The sequence below is a fragment of the Mauremys mutica genome, chromosome 12, assembly GCF_020497125.1.
Source record: "Mauremys mutica isolate MM-2020 ecotype Southern chromosome 12, ASM2049712v1, whole genome shotgun sequence".
NCBI classification, from domain to species: Eukaryota; Metazoa; Chordata; order Testudines; family Geoemydidae; genus Mauremys; species Mauremys mutica.
In genome coordinates, this window is record NC_059083.1 from 25,312,970 (window position 1) to 25,332,653 (window position 19,684).

Genomic DNA, 19,684 nt, shown 5'->3' on the forward strand with positions numbered 1-19,684 from the left:
ATTCAGGAAGAGGCCTGGGGCTCAGATGTGCTGGGTTTGGTTCTCTGCTCTGCCACTGACTCACTGCTTAGCCTTGGGAAAGTTACTTCATCTCTGTGTACCCTAGATCCCACCTGCCACATGGGGCTAATGCTGACCCTGCCTCCTAGGCTAAATCCGTTCATAGCTGTGTGGCGATGAGGGAAATAATGATACCAAGGTAAGTAGATGTGGGCTGAATTACTCCACAGCCTGACAGTGACAGCCAGCGCCGTGCAGGGGTCACGGGAAAGGAAGGGGCTCAAGCCAGCCCTGCACAGAGGGAGGTCAGGGCTTCAGCCCCACATCTGCTGGGGTCATGGGCTTCTTCTCACCGCCCACCTCATCCACTGTGGCTCCTGCTGGGGTCCAGGGCTTCTCCTTCCCCTAATCTGCCACTGCACCCATCCAGCGCGTGCACCTAGGAGCCCTGTGGCCTGCTGGGGCGATTTCAAAGAGCCTGGGGCTCCCAGCCATTGCCACCACTACCAGGCACTGGCAGTCGCTGCGACTGGAGGCCCCAGACGTCAGAGGTTCCTGTTTGTGGATTGCAAACCAGAGACACACACCCCTGTGCAGCCCAGATTTAGGCATCTATCCATGAGAGGGGTGTGGCTTAGGACACCCATTCCCCTCTTGTTGGCATCGCCCATTGGCCAGCTGACAGGGCTCCCCGCCTACTGAGGGGGGCTTTCATGTAACGCATTGTAAGGTGCCTGTGTTGCCCATGGATTGTCTAGGGAGTTTATACACCTGACTCAGCTCTGAGGGTCATAGCGCTGCTGTTCCTGTGATTTTCTAGCTGCCTAAAAATTAGGCCCTGTAACACTCAGCATTGCAACACCCGAGTCCCTTCATGGATCGCACCCTGTGCAACCAGTCACCGCTCCACAGAGCACAGCTGAGCAATTCCTGATTGACAGGGGTGTGCACAGGACAGGGACAGAGCACAGGCTGGAAAGTGACACATCACAATAGGCGCCAACTTTCTCGGCGCTGGTGGGTGCCTGCACCCCCCCACAACTTTCCCCACCCCGGCCCCCCTGACTCCACCTCATCCCTGGCCCTGCCCCCTTTCCAGCCCCATCCCCAAAATCCCTGCCCTAACTCCGCCCCCTCCCTGCACCTATTGGATCCCTTCCCCAAATCCCCGCCCCGGCCTCGCCTCTTCCCCCAGCGCACCACGTTCCCACTCCCTCCCTGCCCCGTGAATCAGCTGTGTCACGGCACAAGCACTGGGAGGGAGGGGGGAGAAGCAGGACGTGGAGGCGCGCTCGCAGAGGAGACGGAGGTAAGCTGGAGTAGGGGGGTGGGGCCACGGGGAGCTGCCAGTTGGTGCTGAGCACCCACCAATTTTTTTCCGTGGGTGCTCCAGGCCTGGAGCACACACGGAGTCAGTGCTTATGCACATCACAGCAAAACCCAAACTCTCCTTCTAGAGGTTCAATATTCCCTGCAGGGCCGGCTTTAGGCTGATTCAGCCAATTCCCCTGAATCAGGCCCTGCACCTAAGAGGGCCCCACACTCTTGAAGCCGCTGGTACGCCATAACGGGGCAGTCCAGCTTCCCCAGGGGGCAATTTAATGGTCCTGGGACTCCCAGCAGAGGCTGGAGCCCCAGACTTTTTAATTGCCACCAGAGCCCCACTGCTGGAGCCCTGGGGTAGGGCTGTGGGGGCTATTTAAAAAGTCCGGGGCTCCCGTTGCTTCTACCGCCCCCACCCCCAGCCCTTTAAATAGCTGCTGGAGCCCCGCCACTTCTCCAGGGCTCCCTCAGCTATTTAAAGGGCCGGGGCGATAGAAGGAGGGGAGCCCGGGACCCTTTAAATAGCTGCCGGAGCCCTAGGGTAGTGGGGGGCTCCGAGGGCTATTTAAAGGGCTGAGGCTCCAGCTGCCTCTGCCGTTCTGGTCCTTTAAATAGCCATGAGAGCCCCGCTGCTTCCCCAGGGCTCTGGCAGCTATTTAAAGGACTGGGATGGTAGAAGCAGGGGAATCCCTGCCCTGCCCACAGCCAACCCTTGCTGCACCCCCTGCCTGCATCAGCCCCGCACTCCGCACCCTCTGCCCTGCCCGCAGCCAGCCCGTCTCCAGCCAGCCCTGCACCCCCTGCCCACACCAGTCCCTGCTGCACCCCCTGCCTTGCCTCCAGCCCCGCACCCCCTGCTCTGCCCGCAGCCAGCCCCATACCCCTTGCCCTGCCTCCAGCCAGACCCTACCTCCAGTCAGCCCCTGCCCTGCCTCCAGCCAGCAATGTACGTAATATATCATTTTATTATTATTTATATAGTTACGGAAAGTAAATAATACATGGAGGAAATGAAAAGGGTTTTTTAATGTGATTTTGTTTTTAGTCACCCCTGCCGAGGCCCTGCCGAAAATGTTCAAATTGGGCCCCGCACTTCCTAAAGCCGGCCCTGATTCCCTGTGGGTGCTGGGGGGACACAACCAAGTCGGGAAGCAAATCCCATGATGCTGCCCCCAGCACCTGCAGCTGGAACAGTAAAGTGGAACAAACAAGAATTGTTTGTAATGTTTTATTTACAGTAAGTAGCTGGAAAGTAACAAAGTAAAAGGAACTGAGAAGGAGCTTTAATAACCACAGCACAGCCAGGAGATCCCCAGCTACTGAGAACAGTTTTCTTTATGACACTAAAATAGCACCAATGGCCAGGGATTAATATAGGGAATTAATGAGTTACAGTCTCACTTTCAGTAATGTAATAAATCTCTGTCCTGCTCACGTTCCCTTTCCTTTCGTACTGTCCTTTTCTATTCATTATTGTTCTAGCCCTCACCTTCCATGTCTCTTTATTTCACTGTAGCAGCCGTGTTAGTCTGTATCCGCAAAAAGAACAGGAGTACTTGTGGCACCTTAAAGACTAACAAATTTATTTTAGCATGAGCTTTCGTGAGCTGCAGCTCACTTCTTCAGATGCATAGAATGGAACACACAGACAGGGGAAATTTATACATACAGAGAACATGAAAAGGTGGAAGTATGCATACCAACAGGCAGAGTCTAATCAATTGAGATGAGCTATCGTTAGCAGGAGGAAAAAAAACTTTTTGAAGTGATAATTAAGATGGCCCATAGAAGGTGTGAGGAGAACTTAACATAGGGAAATAGATTCAATTGGTGTAATGACCCAACCATTCCCAGTCTTTGTTTAGGCCACAGTTAATAGTATCTAGTTTGCATATTAATTCAAGTTCAGCAGTTTCTCTTTGGAGTCTGTTTTTGAAGTTTTTTTGTTGCAAAATTGCCACCTTCAAGTCTGTCACTGAGTGGTTAGAGAGGTTGAAGTGTTCTCCCACTGGTTTTTGAATGTTATGATTCCTGATGTCAGATTTGTGTCCATTTATTCTTTTGCGTAGAGACTGTCCGGTTTGGCCAATGTACATGGCAGAGGGGCATTGCTGGCACATGATGGCATATATCACGTTGGTAGATGTGCAGGTGTACGAGACCCTGATGGCGTGTCTGATGTGATTAGGTCCTATGATGGTGTCACTTGAATGGATATGTGGACAGAGCTGGCATCGGGCTTTGTTGCAAGAATAGGTTCCTGGGTTAGTGTTTATGTTGTATGGTGTGCGGTTGCTGGTGAGTACTTGCTTCAGGTTGGGAGGCTGTCTATAAGCGAGGACTGGCCTGTCTCCCAGATGATCCCTCACTCTCACAGATCTTGGGAGACCCATCCACTTCCAGTCTTTACTGAGGTCTAATTTGACGGTGTCCAGTTTGCAAATTAATTCCAGTTCTGCAGTTTCTCGTGGAAGTCTGTTTTTGAAGTTTTTTTTGTTGAAGACTTGCCACTTTTGCGTAGATACTATCTGGTTTGGCCAGTCTACATGGTAGATGTGCAGGTGAACAAGCTCCTGATGGTGTGGCTGATGTGGTTAGGTCCTATGATGGTGTGACTTGAATAGATATGTGGACAGAGTTGGCAACGGGTGTTTGTCTCTGTCTGAGGGAGTGGAGCAAATGCAGTCTACAGCCACTAGCTGTCACCTTCAGCCCCCAACTAAAACCTCTCCAGCACATCTTCAAAGATCTACCACCTATCCTGAAAGATGATCCCTCACTCTCACAGATCTTGGGGGGCAGGACAGTGCTCGCTTACAGACAGCCCCCCAACCTGAAGCAAATACTCACCAGCAACTACACACCACACAATAAAAACACTAACCCAGGAACCAATCCCTGCAACAAACCCCGTTGCCAACTCTGTCCACATATCTATTCAAGTGACACCATCATAGGACCTAATCACATCACCTAATCACATCAGCCACGCCATCAGGGGCTCATTCACCTGCACATCTACCAATGTGATATATGCCATCATGTGCCAGCAATGCCCCTCTACCATGTACATTGGCCAAACCGGACAGTCTCTACACAAAAGAATAAATGGAAACAAACCAGACATCAAGAATTATAGCATTAAAAAAAACAGTCGGAGAACACTTCAACCACCCTGGACGCTCAATAACAGACTTAAAAGTTTGAAATATATGTTCCATTCTAAGCATCTGATGAAGTGGGTTGTAGCCCATGAAAGCTTATGCCCAAATAAATTTGTTAGTCTCTAAGGTGCCACAAGTACTCCTTGTTTTAGATCTGTACAAAACACTCCCTGCTCTTGCTTCACCACAACCTTCCAAAACCAGATTGATTCATGCTGTGTCCCTGCCACCCCCACCTCTGCCTTTCCCCAGCCCAGTTGCTAGTTCTGCCCCCTGCCCAGCCCCCACCTCTGCCCCTCGGGGCCCCTCTGCCCCTCCTGAAACTCCAGGGATTGTTCTTCCTTTCCCTTCCCCCTCCCATCCCTGGGGCTGAATAGAGGGAGGGGGAGGAGCTTCCAGGGACCATAGAGATAAGGAGCCAGGTTCTGGGTAGACAGGAGTCCTCCAAGATCATAGAGACTGGGGTCCATGAGGCTAGAGAGGCTGATTTCTGGTTCCCCTCTGCTGTGTGTCTCAGGGACACAGGCTGAGCCGGGATTCCCACCACACCCGGAGCCAGGGTCGGATTCTCTCCCCAGGGACGGAGCCCGGTGGGAAAGTGAAGATCGGGGCCTCGTCACCAGCATCGATAAATGTCACCTGCCCCCAGTCACAGTCCAGACAAACCCGGATCCTGCTGGGGACCCGGCTCAGGGGCAGGGGGGTCACAGGGGAGGTGAGAGCCCGGAACTGACTCCAGTCCCGCTCCACAGCCCAGATCCCCCCCTCTGGGCTACGGCTGATCTCTCCCTTCCTCCCCACAGACTCTCTGGCCACCCCCACAGCCCAGCCTCCCACACCCCCCATCTCCACCTCCCAGCAATGTCTCCCCGAGGTGAATCCCTCACAGCCCAGAACACAGGGCTCAGTGTCAAATCTCTCAGGGTTCCTGGGCAGATCCTGCCACATGCCTCCCCGTCTCACACTTTTCTGATCCTTAGATAGGATGAGTTGGGGATGAGCCGTGTCTGGATCCAGAGTCACATAAGCTGGGGGAAGAGAGAATCAGAGCGTTAGGGGCAGAGCTCAGCCCTGAGGGAGGCTGGGACCATTTCTCACACTCCCCCACAGCCCTGTTCTGGCTGGGACAGGCCTGGATCCCAGGGAGCTGCCTCTGCTAGACTGAGCAGAGATGTCACTGCAGCTCCTCAGACTTTGTATCAAATCCCACTTCATTAGTTTCTCATTTATCACAGATGCTTCAGCAGCTCCCAGATTCCGCTCCTGGTGCTGCCCCATTCAGAGCAGCAGAGACACAGCCAGGAAGGTGCTAGAAGCTTTTATTGAGGAGGGATCAGAAGAGGCAGGCACTAGCTATAACACCTCCCTACCCGCCCCCCCTGCAGGGAAACTCCCTCCCCTAATGCAGCCTCCACTCCCAGGCCAGGGAACAGAGAGGAAGGTGCAGCAATGGGGAACAGCCACTTAAGATCAGAGAGTAGGAGGTGGCACTGGGTGGGGGAGCCCCATCTCCAGCCTAGAGAGAAGGGAGGAGCTGACAGCCTCACAGGAAGAGCATCTCCCCAATCCAGGAAGCAGGGAGCAGCTCCAATGGGAGAGCCCAGCCCTGCCCAGAGGAAAGGCAGGATGTTGGAGAAGAGCGATGGGAGACCCCCTGCACCAGGGTGAAGCTGAGGGATGTGGCAGGGAGCTCTGTTCGTGTGTGACTCAGTTAAGAGTGTTTCTGTTCATCAGAATGGGCATGAACTCAGCACTGAGATTGGTGTCAGGACTGTTTGTGTGGCCCCGCCCCCTCCGTGGCCATGACCAAGGTCCTGCCCCCTGGCCAGGCTGGGAGACTTGCCCACTATGGAGAGCCCCTTACACTCCACCTGCCCTGGACATGGGTCCATGGGCCTTTGGCAGCAGTCCCCAGCCCATGTCCCCACTCCCAGGGGTGCACCACCCTGGGCAGGTGGAGGATCCAGGGCTCCCCAGTGCAGTCCCTGGATGGCAGCCTGGTTCTGGCTTCTGGCCTGGCCAGGGCCTCAGGGAAAGAGGAGCAGGGGTGGGGCCACTGAGAGAGGCCAGCACCAGGAAGAGGTTGGTGCCATGGGCACAGGCTGCACTACACAGAGAGGAGCTGATCAGCTGCCCTGCCCAAAGCACAGACACTGCCTGCCATGCTCCACCCCTGCCAAGGCTTGCAGTGTGTGGGGGGCAACGTGGCCCTCTTCCCCCAAAGTATGTCCATGTTGAAGAGTGTCCTAGTCATCCTACTTTTAAAAGTGTGTGTAGGGGGGTGGGGGTGGGGGTGGGGGAGACACGGACATCAGCCCTAGGATCTCCTTACCATTTAATGTGTTATTTTTAGGGCTGCATATGTCATGATAGATGTCAGTTTGGTTGGCAACTTTAGCTACAATCTCAAAGACATTTTCTCTGGAATTTTCTCAAAATTTAAAGACAATCTTCACCCGCAAACTCACCTTGTCTGTGTGCTCCAAATGATTCCCCCTCTCCAATTGAAGAGAAAAATCATTTTTCTCTTCAATTCAGACAGCAGAGTGTCTGGAGGGAGAAAGGAGAAGAGAGGTGAGATTTCAGACTTTCATATTTATAACAGCATCCCCACTCTGAAACTGTTTTATAATTATGACAGAGGCACAGAAACACACTCATTTATTTAGTATAAAAAGGTCTGAAATGTCTCTTTCCTCTCCGATTTGTACATCTCTCAGCAATGGAACCAGCAGCCTTGCAGCCTCACAACTATCCCAGGACACACAATCTGTAAGAGATTTACTTTCCCCTCCTCATCCCCTCCCTCCCTTCAGACTCCAGTTGTTTGTATCATTCACTTGCTGCCTTTTGTCCTAACCTAGACCCAGATCGTGCAAAGACTTTGGCATAAAAGTAACTTTACCCACTTGGGTCCCTTTGACACTAATGGGATCTTGAGAGTTTGTGAAATCCTGGCTCTAACTGTGAGCTGTTGGGTCTGTTTACTCAGCGCCTCTACAGAGAGCAGCACTACAGGGCCTCATCCTCCATAGGCAGAAATAGAAATAATAATAAAACCATTTTATAAATGTGGAAATTGAGGCGGGGGAAGGTTGACTCAATGGGTCCGATTCCCCCCTGTACCAGGAAAAGCAGAGAGGGGAGGGGCCATTTGTGACTCTGCTGTTCAGTGGCTGCAGGGGCCGGTGTAGACCTTGGCACAGGCTGAGGAAGTTCTGAAGCCAGCCAGAGTTACATCCCTAGGACAATGGCCCCCGTGTGTCTTGCCCAGCATGTCAGAGGCCCAGCTTTACACTGCCGACCTCCCTCTGTCCCTCGTCCACCTCCTCCCTCTTCCACCCGCCCTCACCACCCCAACCCCATTCCCAGCCCTCTCAGGAACATGCCTTGTGCCTGCAGCTGCTGGGGAGGAGGCACAAGAGTCACCTGTACTGGAGGGATCCCTCACCGTGGGGGAGGGGCTTTCTCCTTCCCTCCAGCCCATTTGGCCCAGACTAGCTGCCGTATGGGACCAGAGCCCAGTGATGGGCTGGATCCGCCTTTGAGAAATGTGCCCCATGGCTGGTGATGGGGCAGTAGACGGGGAGGGCTCTGAGCTATAGAGAGTTCTTTGCCACGTGTCTGGCTGTTGGGTCTTGCCAGAATGCTCAGCATTCAACTGACCACCATATCTGGGGTCGGGAAGGAATTTCCCCCCAAGTCAGATTGACAGAGAGCCTGGGTGTTTTTTTTCTGCCTTCCTCTGCAGCGTGGGGCACAGGTTAGTTGCAGATTTAAACTAGTGTCAATGGTGGATTCTCTGTCACTTGTGTAGCGGGGCAGTTACCCAGCTCCTGGGATAAAAAGGTGAAAAGCAGCTGAGATCGGCTGATTGGAGAGGCAGCCACAGCTGGGGCCACATCCAATTAGGCCACAGCTGGTCCTAGGAGCACAGGGTACCTCAGACAGAGCAGGGCTGGGGAGCTCTGGCCTGGCAAGTTCCCAGGCTGAGGCCTTGCTAAGGGCCAGGGATGGTACTAGGGCTGCAGGGAGGCACTGAGGCAAGGTGGGTATAAAGGGTTGGGGTTCCCCTGGGAGGGGAGACCCACAGTGTGGGGGTACTGCTGTGGGCAGAACCTCAAAGTAAGAGGCACCGAGGTCCAGGAGGGACAAGGGGGCCTGAGGTAGGAGAGACACAGGCCAGCAGGGGGTGCTCCAGAGCTGAAGAGCTAATTCCCAGGATGACCAGCAGGAGGTGCCGCACTGGAGAGTGCTCAGCCTGTTACACTTGAAGTCTTTAAATCATGTTTTGAGGACTTCAGTAACTCAGCCAGAGATTAGGGGTCAATTACAGGAGTGGGTGGGCGAGATTCTGTGGCCTGCAATGTACAGAAGTCAGACTGGATGAGTGTGATGGTCACTTCTGGCCTTAAAGTCTCTGAGGCATTTCTTACTTTATAGTAATTGTAATGGCAAGGCTTTTGGTAGAAATAAAGGTTTGAATTAATCCATCTGATTGGCTTGGACCCCAAGCGTCTGGCATTCTCACCCAACATTAAATAGAAGCATCATCTAAATGTGAACGAATTGACCAGCACCAGTCCCTTCCCACAGTCTCAGCGGCTCATCCCATTTTCCATTCCTAGATCCATTTTAGGTACCTTTGAACTTCTCCAGAGTCTCCGATAGTCCAGTAGTTTTCTGGGAGAAACCACTGACTCGCTTTTCCAGTTCAGGATAAATATCCTCTGGCTGCTTCAACTTCCCCTTCTCACACCTGGAGAGAAACAATTTCATGTGATTATATTTCATTTAGTTACTCGTTATAAATTCTGGCTAGTGAGTCGCTGCTCTAATGGGCCTGAAGTTAGAATTTCTCAACTTCTCCCAGCCTCAGAACAGGTGCAACACAACCCATGGCCATGAAATGTTCCCCTCAAAGGACCATTAATATACTTCAACTCTGGTGTGGAGAGACCAGCTCTGGGGACAAAAGGGGAATTGAATCTCCATGGCCAATTCACTCCTTGGCCTCCATGCTCTGAGGGACAGGAGGTTCCCAGGTGAAGTGCTGTAGAAATCTGCCTCTAGGAACTAGACTGAGACACCAACTACCCCTTCCCCTCTCATTCCACACAGGCCTCCAAACAGCCCTCAGATGGGGAAATGCTCTTGATCGCTGTTGGCCTGGGCGGAATGGTGACCAGTGGCCCAGCAGTGATGGGCCCATATTCCATCCCCACAATCCGGAGGCAGCCAGTCCCCCAGGGAGGTGACATCTCTAGGAAATAACATCACCACCAAGCTCCTTCCCAGTGTTGTGAAGTGTGAGGGGGAGTGAGAGAGAGACACATACCTGCTCAAGGTGGTTCTGACATCCTAGAGGAGAGAAAGAAAAAACAATCTCAGTCCCCTCTGACACACACAGGGGATGCCAGGGAAGGGATTTAGGAAATATGGGGGAGGAAGGCCCTGCCCTGGCCACTATGCTCCAGTGCTAATGTTTTTCACTCAGTCTCACCTGCAGGAATTCACTCGCTGGCTTCTGACACTTCCCCTCCAGCTCACTGATCAGCTCACTGAGATGGGAAATCTGCTCGGAGAGTTTACTGACATTTTCATTCTGGATCCTCACAATCTCCTCATCCAGCTTCTCCAGCTGGGCCAGCAGGAGTCGCTCTTGTTCCTCCAGGAACTGCCGCAGTTGCTGAAATTCAGTCACAATCTTCTGCCTCTCAGTTTGTGTTTGTTTCTGTATGAAAATAGGGAAAGGGCTGGTCAGGGACATGGATGGAGCCCGGGGTCCTTTTATGGAGAGCTGAGTGTGGAGCAGGGAGAATTTCTTTGAAAATTTCTGACGACTGACTATACCCTGTGTGCATTGGTGCTGGCACTGTGGGTGCTCTGGGACTGGAGCACCCATGGGGGAAAATTAGCAGATGCTCAGCACCCACCAGGAGCCAAGTTCCCCCTCTGCCCCCTTCACCTCCACTGACCAACTCCTCCCACTCCCTCCCAGGGCTTCCCACCTCCCCTGAAACAGCTGTTTTGTGGTGCTTGGGATGCTCCAGGGGGCAGGGGAAAGAGCAGGAATGTGGCAAGGTGGGGCTGGGGCAAGGACTTGTGGGAAGGGATAGAATGTGGACAGGGCGATGGCGGAGCAGGGGCAGGAAGAGGCTGGGCAGGCAGGGGCAGAGTCTTGGGTAAAGAAGTGGAATGGGAGCAAGGCCTGTTGGATTAAACATAATAATTAATACACTTATGTTGTGGAAAATGTAATGATTCCAGAACAAACCCCGGATTTGGCCTGACCATTAGCAAGAAATATGTCTCTCCGCCTGCTCTCTCAGTTTGTCCTCATTAAAACAGGCCTGCCAGTTTGCAAGATCTGTGCTAATTGTAGAAAAACATTCAGAGACAAAGAGTTTGTCCTAAAAGTGATACGATAACAACGTGTTACAAATGTTTTTTTCTAAACTCAGGAACCAGATTTGTTTTTCCTCCACTCTTACATTCCTATCTTGCTTGTTTTCTTTTCATGTGTGACAAGTGGCATGGTGTGGCAGGGCAGAGGTATAAACCCCTTGGATGCCCTGCCAAAGAGGTGGCTTCCCCCGGCTTCCCGGCAGAGCGGCTGGGTGTGGAAGCCCAGACATAGGCACTGACTCCGTGGGTGCTCTGGGGCTGGAGCACCCATGGAAAAATATTGGTGGGTGCTCAGCACCCATGGGCAGCTCCCCGTGACCCTGCCCCCGTGCTCCAGCTCGCCTCCGCCTCCTTCACAAGCACGCTGCCACGTCCTGTTTCTCCCCCGCCCCATCCCAGCACTTGCGCCACGAAACAGCTGATTTGCAGGGCAGGGAGGGAGGGGGATGAAGGGGAACGCGGCGCGCAGTGGGAAGAGGTGGGGCTGGGGTGGGGATTTGGGGGAAGGGATCCAATAGGGGCAGGGAGGGGGCGGAGTTAGGGTGGGGACTTTGGGGATGGGGTTGGAATGGGGGCAGGGCCAGGGGCAGGGATGGGGTGGATTCGGGCCGAGGCCAGGGGCTGGGGGCATGGGCACCCACCGGCACCGGAGAAAGTTGGTGCCCATGAGCCCAGACACTCAGCAAGGAGCTCAGCTGCAGGCCCTAAGGAGGGCAGGCTCAGGGGAATCAGCTGAGTCAAGTGGAACCAGCTGGGCTGGTGACTGGGAGGAGATATAAGCCCAAGGAAAGGCTTAGACAGGAGGTTAGCCGGGGAGAAGAGAGGGGGACTGCAGTTCTGTCTCTACTGGCTGCAGGGAGCCTCAAGGGCGAGAAGACCCAGGGAAGGGTCAGCGTGGGGATCGGTGTTGGATGAATTGGGATTGCACTAAGCACTGTAAATAAAGAGAGACGGGTTGAAACACCTGAAAGAGGTGTTGGGACCCTTTTCTTTGACCAGCCTAAGCACAGAGCATAGGGATGAGAGGGAGGGAACCTTTGCAGACCCTGTGACACTGGGGGCTGGTCTGGGATTTCTCCTAGCCACCGCTCTTTGTGGCTGCCAGCATGGAGGAGACCCTAAAGTGGCTGGTCAGTACAGTGCAAATGATGCAGCAGTCACACCAGACAGAAAGGCAAGCTCTGATGATGTGGCAAAGAGACCAACAGCGGGCTCTCCAGGAGTTCATAAGGGAGCAGTCAGCAGCCCAGCAACAGATCCTTCAACATGTGGTAAGTCCGGCATCCGGGGATGGAACCAGGGTGGGGGGCTCTATCAGATGGGCCCCATGGACGACCCAGACGCCTTTCTGGGGATGTTCGAATGGGTGGCTATAGTGGCTGGACGGGAGAGTTCGACGTGGGCCCTGCGACTGGCCCCGTACCGGGGAGGGGAAGCTCAGGCGGCGTTTATGGCTTTGAGTGAGGCCCAAACCAGGGACTACGAGGCAGTAAGGGCCACTATCCTAGATAGGGTCAGGCTCTCAACAGAGAGGAACCGTCAGCGGTTTCATACCACCCGTTGGACCGAGGGCCTGAGGTCCAGGAAATTCACCCAGATGCTGACGGACTGGGCCACTAGGTGGCTGAGGCCCACCGCCCAGACAGTGGAGGAGATCATGGACCAAGTGATCCTAGAGCAATTCCTCCTGGGGCTCCCGGACCCGGTGCATGTTTGGGTCCGAAAACACTGGCCAGCCCACGTGGCCAATGCAGTCCGGCTGATGGAAGAGTATATAGAGGCAGAGGGGCCCAGGCAGGCGGTGAAGCCTGGTAAGGGAGCCAGACCTGTAAGGAGCCCACCTGACTCTACACCCAAGAAGGGGTTGGACCCGGGTCCCACCTGCAGCCGCGAATTGACCTGTTGGCAGTGCGGGCGCCCGGGTCATAAAAAACGGGACTGTCCGCACATCGAGTGTGGACCGTCTGACATTTGTGGGTGGACTGGGGGGCGGAAGGGATCAGGGAAACAGCCCCTGACCACCGTGCTGGGGAGGAAGCCCCGGACGGGGGTGGTGGACTCTGCCACCACCTGCTCACTGTTTCAGAAAGGTCTAGTGAAAGAATGCTGGATGATTCCAGGGGAAAAAGTGGCCCTTCGTTGTGTCCATGGTGACACCAGGAGCTACCGGATGACCCGGGTACCTATGGAGGTCCAGGGACGCTTCCGGTGGTAGCAGGTAGGGGTAATAGAGAACTTGCCCTACCCGGTCCTGCTGGGAAGCGATTGGGGACCCCCTACTGGTGAGGCACAAAGTCGGGAGGGGGATCCTGAGGAAGGGGGCATGGAGAACCCAATTAAAGAAGTGAGAAGAGGGGAGGGAACAGTGGAACCCCCTAAGGTAGCAAGAACCCCCCTCACGATGCCGGGGAAAAGCGGGGGGAATGAAGTAGAAACTCCTAGACAACAAGTAGACCAACTCAAAGAATGTTGGTTATGCGGCAACAAAGGACCCTCCGGGCAGGAGTGCCAAGAGTGTGGCCCTCGGGAGCCTGATGGAGGCAAGGGCCATGAGGCCGTGGAGCCGAACCCAGACTTGGGGTACCTAGGCACCCCGCTGGGTCAGAGGGACGGCCCAGAGAGGCGGCGGGGGGGCAACCAGCCATGGCCAGAACAGGGGTGTGCACTCTGTTGGGCAAATGGACATATGGGGGAGACCTGCCCCTACCCACTGCAACCCACAGCAGGGGCACAGGAACTCCCGCCAAAGGGACGATATGTCCGGCCAAGAAGGGACAGGGGCTGGTGGAGCCTGGCGGCTCATTAAAGCGGGGAGATGTGTGGCAGGGCAGAGGTATAAACCCCTTGGATGCCCTGCCAAAGGGGTGGCTCCCCCCCCCCACCCCCACTTCCCAGCAGAGTGGCTGGGTGCGGGAGTCCAGACACTCAGCAAGGAGCTCAGCTGCAGGCCCTAATGAGGGCAGGCTCAGGGGAATCAGCTGAGTCAAGTGGAACCAGCTGGGCTGGTGACTGGGAGGCGATAAGGCCAAGGAAAGGCTTAGACAGGAGGTTAGCCAGGGGAGAGGAGAGGGGGACTGCAGTTCTGTCTCTACCGGCTGCAGGAAGCCTCAAGGGCGAGAAGACCCAGGGAAGGGTCAGTGTGGGGATCGGTGTTGGACAAATTGGGATTGCACTAAGCACTGTAAATAAAGAGAGAGACGGGTGAAACACCTGAAAGAGGTGTTGGGGCCCTTTTCTTTGACCAGCCTAAGCACAGAGCACAGGGATGAGAGGGAGGGAACCTGTGCAGACCCTGTGACACATGGATAGATTCATTGGAGTCTGTCATGCCCCAATGATTTGAGAATAGTTATGTTAAGTGAAATAGGGTGTGATTGTAAATGTATGTTTGAATGAGTAATAAAAGGTTGAAGTGCCAGCCTAATAAATAACAACTACCCAGGAACATTTGTCCGAAGAACGCGCAGGATGGAGATAACTGGATGACCCTGTAGGGCAAACCAGAATCCACCCCCAACTACCCCAAGGACAGAGGCAGGGCCAGCTCCAGACCCCAGCGCGCCAAGCGCGCGCTTGGGGCGGCATTTTGCCTGCAGGGAGGCAGGCGGGTCCGGCGGACCTCCCGCAGGCATGACTGCGGAATGTCTGCTGGTCCCACGGCTCCAGTGGACCTCCCGCAGGCATGACTGCGGATGCTCCACTGGAGCCGCGGGACCAGCGAACCCTCCGCAGCTGCGGGAGGTCCACTGGAGCCGCGGGACCAGCGGACCCTCCGCAGTCATGCCTGCGGGAGGTCCGCTGGTCCCGCGGCTCCGGTGCACCTCCCGCAGGCATGACTGCTTGGGGCGGCCAAATTGCTAGAGCCGCCCCTGGACAGAGGGGCCGAAAAACTGAAGAACAAGATAACAACAAGCGGTCACTGCTGTGCCATCTGCATGATGGACTATCATTTCAAACGTGAGAACAGTGATTGATTATCACTTCAGACATAAGAGCAGCATGACAAAGCAAACCTTATAGATTTGAATGAGGATGAATTCCTATAAAGGCAGACTCTGAAGACTGAGAACTTGGAGTCTGGTTCTGCAACCACCCTCCAGGAGCATCGGATGCGAATCTGACAAGACTTGGCTCCATCCTTGTGTCCAGGCCACCTGGCTAGTGGCTTGGCACAAGCAACTCTAAGGCTGGTAACTATGATAACAACGTTGCAGAACCTGTGTGTGTATGAATGAATGTGAAATTGAATGGAATGTTATAGCTATAACTGGCTGCTTAAGATTATTCTTTTTGTATTCACAATAAATGTGGCATTTTGCCGTATCCCTTTTAATAAAATCTTGCTAGTTTTTATTTTACTGGTATAACAGACCAGGGGCAGAGTGGGGGATTGAGCACCCCCCGGCTAGAGGCGAAGTTTGCGCCTATGGCTGTGTGTACTAGACTGAGGACTCTCACACCTTCCCTTTTGGCCCCTGTATCTCTCTGAAAGGGATGTTTCCTTGTTGTTATGGTCAGTGTATTCTTATTCATGGCCTCTGTGAATTCAGACCCAGAGCAGCAGGAGGCAGGACTCAGTACTACACTGACAGAGATGCCAGGGCAGTTAAAAGAAACAAACATTTAAAAAATGCACAAAAGGACCAGACACGGGACAGCACTTCACGGGGACATTTAGTTCACTTGGGGGATTTCTCTGAAAGCCACAAGGGCTAGATATTAACTCATCAACTGAAATGGAAGCTTAGGGCTTGTCTACACATGACCCTAACGCAGCAATCCATGATCATGGAGAAACACACACAAGTCCATGTTCACCAAGGCCACCCAGGAATCTGCCTCCAAAGGGACCTCCCACTGCCAGTCCCTGCCAATTAATAACAGGCACCTACCAGATACTCCCGGCATTTTCCCTCTCCAGTTATTTTAAATCCCAGCAGCTTTTCTCGCTCTTTCTTCAGAGTCTTCAAATCGTCCTGGATTTTTTCCTGAAGAAACAGAAAGGATTTGAGAGGTTTCATATAGATGGGTGAGAGGGGTGTGGAGCTGGGTGTTTTTCCACTCAAAACCCAAGATGCTTGTTGATGAATTGCTTTGTGACATGAGGACCACCGAGGAGATGAAACCTTATTAATGCAGACTGGGAGTGTGTCATATTCAGACTTGTTACAAAATCAGGTTCGGGTATTTTAGTAATTAGAGTGAGATCTCAATTACAACCAAGCTTTATTGGTATTTATGAACTGATTAGTGGTACAGAGCATAACAGGGCACTGGAGTCACATGGGGGTGAATCAATAAACCTGTGTTTGAGAAGGTTTAATGAACAAAATTATGCAGCCCCAGCTTGTAGCTCCCCCTCTGCGAGCTGAAAGCAGCACTCTCACACAGACTGTCCTGCAGCTCTAGTGAATCCAGCACCACCTAGAATCAAACCTCACTGATCATTTAACAACTTCTGGGCTGTAGGAAAGTCCCATAGTTCACTGGTGGGAGCTGGGTTTGAAAAGGATTCAGCTGCTCAGATAAAAAACTCTCCCCTGCCCCATCAGACAAATTTAAAATCTTCCTCTGTTGCTTTCCGTGCGAGGCTGGAGTATTGTTTATGTGTATAGCCGCTTTCACGCAATGTAGGCTACACACAGCTGAATGATGCAGTTACACACCTGTGTCAGGCAAGGCCGCCAACAAGGGAGGCAAAAGGGGCAGCTGCCCTGGGGTTCAGTAATTTAAAAGGGCCCGGGGCTCCTGGCAGCCGCCGCTGCTCCTGCAAGAACAGTGGTGGCCAGAGCCCCAGGCCCTTTAAATCGCTGCTGGAGCCCCAGGTGATGTGGCCTGGGCAGTGCTGAAGGGCTGTCTGGGGTAGGCTAGCCCCAACCCTGCCCCTTCTCCCTGAGGCCCTGCCCCTCCTGGAGGCCTGGAGCTGCCCCTCCCTCCCCCGCGTCTTGCCCAGAGGCCTGGCAAGTCTGTCAGCAGCCCTGGTGTCAGGCAACTTGTGATGCCATTAACCTGTAATTAAAATCCAAAGTTATTACCCATTAGATTGAACAGCAACTCTGTATCTTGTGCTCCCGGACAGCTTGCTTGATGGGAACCACCGTGTGAGCTCTGTGAGCCCAGGACAGACGAGAAACCCGACAAATTGAACTTAGATCCTCTTCACACAGAACAGTTTCAGAGCCTCTTCCTGGTGTTCCCCACACACCCTCTTCCCTTCTGCCCCCTGTGCAGCCTCTACACTCAGCTGTTTCTATGGGGGCAAGACCCCAGCCCCTGAGCACCCCCAATCTCCCATTCACCCGCTAAGTGGGCAGAATGTGGCCCCAGCCCCCCATGGCCCCGGAGCACAGGGATGGCGCCCGGCCCCAGCCTGCCCCAGCCTAAAGCCCAGGCAGCCCCAGGAGGTGGCGGAAGCAGGGGAGGTGCCTGGGGGCGGAGTGTGGGTGGGGCTACACCTGGCACTTTGGGAAAGCATTGCCTTCCCCTGCCTCTGGTACCCGCCGCCCATGCTGTCAGGGGTGTGGTGAGCCCAGCTCATGCCTTCCATGCCTGGCCTGGCAGCACCATGGACACATCTTGCTTCAGTCCTGTGTGTGAGGAAAGTGCTTCACGTGGAGCTCTAGTGCCCATGTCTCCCTAATGACAGGCTGGGTGCCGGCTATCAGTGGCCAACGCTCCCTGCACCTGCCCAGAGGAAGGAGCCTGCAGGGCAGAGATTTAGGAGGATCCAGAGATCAGGGAGAAAATCTGGGAAATTAGGAGATTCTGTGGTTCTGAGAGACTGAGTCTGAAAAGGAAAGAATTGAATTAACCCGGATCCACAGTGTGTCCTACCTTGTATTTCTGGGCAGCATCATCCATGAGAAGCACCGTGTGAGATCTGTGCTCCAGGGATCTCTCACAAACCACACACACGGCTTCCCCGTCCTCTTCACAGAACAGATCCAGGGCTTTGCCGTGTCTCTCACACAGATTCTCTTTTCCTCGTTTGAAATCCATTTGTTTGATTTTTTCCACTATATTTGCTAGCTGATAGTTATTCCGGAGAGACCCTTTTGGGATTCGGGCTCTGCAGCTGGGGCAGCACAAGGGGTCATAGTCCCCCTCTGTCCATGTCTCACAGTACTGAGAGATGCAGCCTCGGCAGAAGTTGTGCCCGCACTGTATGGTGACTGGGTCCGTCAGATATTCCAGGCAGATGGGACAGTTGGTTTCCTCTTGGATTTCCCGTACAGGAGTCCCTGAGGCCATGGCTGCTGGGATCTCTGGGCTTCTGTTCTCTCTGCTATGTAGATAGTGGAAAAATACAAATAAATAAATAACTAAAATGTTAGTTTTTATTCCATTCCATTTGTTTTATGAAAGACATTCTTTTCAGTTGATTCATTAAAAAACAGAATTGTAAAAATGAAACAAAAATAATTTTGTTCAAAAGTAGTGATGAAAAATAATTTCCATGGGTTAACCATGCCCGCAGATTTGCTCATGAAAATGAGGCTTTTCACACGGCAGAGAACAATCTGTCTCGGAATATGTTACACTGCCTCTTTCACAGGCATGTCATCAGACCTTCCCCAAACACAGAACCATAAATCACCCCTGCTATCCTCTATTCCAGGGGTCAGCAACCTTTCAGAAGTGCTGTGCTGAGTCTTCATTTATTCACTCTAATTTAAGGTTTCGCGTGCCAGTCATACTTTTTAACATTTTTAGAAGGTCTCTTTCTATAAATCTATCATATATAACTAAACTATTGTTATATGTAAAGTAAACAAGGTTTTTAAATGTTTAAGAAGCTTCATTTAAAATTAAATTAAAATGCAGAGCCCCCCGGACCGGTGGCCAGGACTCTGGCAGTGTGAGTGCCACTGAAAATCAGCTTGTGTGCCGCCTTTGGCACACGTGCCATAGGTTGCCTACCCCTGTTCTACTCCATAGCTCTGCAGCCACAAAAAATACAAGGCAACGTGAACTTGCCCATGGGATAACAATGTTACCCTGGATACACACAATCAGTTAGGTACCAAAGTCCCCGTTTAAGATGCTTAAGTGTCAGTTTCAGAAACACTTCAATGCCAAAAATTCCCAATGAATCCTATAGGTGCCTAAACTCAGGGCTTGGCTACACTTACAAATTTGCAGCGCTGCAGCAGGGTGTGAAAACACACCCTCTCCAGCGCTGCAAATTGCGGCGCTGCAAAGCGCCAGTGTGGTCAAAGCCCCAGCGCTGGGAGCGTGGCTCCCAGCGCTGTACGTTATTCCCCACAGGGAGGTGGAGTACGGACAGCGCTGGGAGAGCTTTCTCCCAGCGCTGGCGCTTTGACTACACTTAGGGCTTCAAAGCGCTGCCGCGGCAGCGCTTTGAAGTGTAAGTGTAGCCAAAGCCTCACTCAGTGCAGTGGTGCCAGATCCAGGAGGGTCCAGGGGGGCCATGGTCTCTTCACTTTTTAATATGGTCACGAAGCAGCAGAGGCAGGGGCTGCGATTCGCAGTGGAGGAGCTGATCACGCCCTGCCCACTGTTCCTCCTCTTCCCACAAGGTCCTGTCCCCTGGCCAGGCTGGGAGCCAGAGCTGGGCTGTGGTAAGAGCTGCCCAGGGAGCCTGGGCTGCTGTCGGGAGCCCCATATCCTCCACATGCCCCGAGGTGCAGGGACAAAGGTCAAGGGCTGCTCTCAGGCATCTTGGAATCTGCCCAGGGCAGTGGAGTTGTAAGGATCAGGCCTTTTTCTGTAGCCTTATTGTAAGGCCTAAAGCCTAAGGTCTTCGTCTGCAGCCAGATTAGAAGAGC

General features: G+C 53.4%; 2 protein-coding genes across 3 annotated transcripts in view; both read right to left on the minus strand.

Moving 5' to 3' along the window:
* Nucleotides 1-19,684, minus strand: part of LOC123344867 (zinc finger protein RFP-like) — a 70,531-nt gene that overhangs the window by 28,949 nt on the left and 21,898 nt on the right. The window contains exons 3-5 of the mRNA XM_044981362.1: nt 9,991-10,221; nt 9,826-9,848; nt 9,131-9,246 (exon numbers count right to left, since the gene is read on the minus strand). Of these exons, the coding sequence (XP_044837297.1) occupies nt 9,131-9,246; nt 9,826-9,848; nt 9,991-10,221 (370 nt within the window). The remainder of the gene's footprint in view (nt 1-9,130; nt 9,247-9,825; nt 9,849-9,990; nt 10,222-19,684) is intronic.
* The window catches only part of LOC123344890 (tripartite motif-containing protein 26-like), a 41,992-nt gene that overhangs the window by 16,566 nt on the left and 5,742 nt on the right, over nt 1-19,684 (minus strand). The window contains exon 1 of one of the 2 annotated variants that reach the window (XM_044981384.1): nt 19,286-19,433. The exons of the other annotated variant lie outside the window; for it this stretch is intronic. The gene's annotated coding sequence lies outside the window, so the exon portion shown is untranslated. Of the gene's footprint in view, nt 1-19,285; nt 19,434-19,684 lie in introns of those variants that run through there. 2 annotated transcript variants of the gene reach the window in all.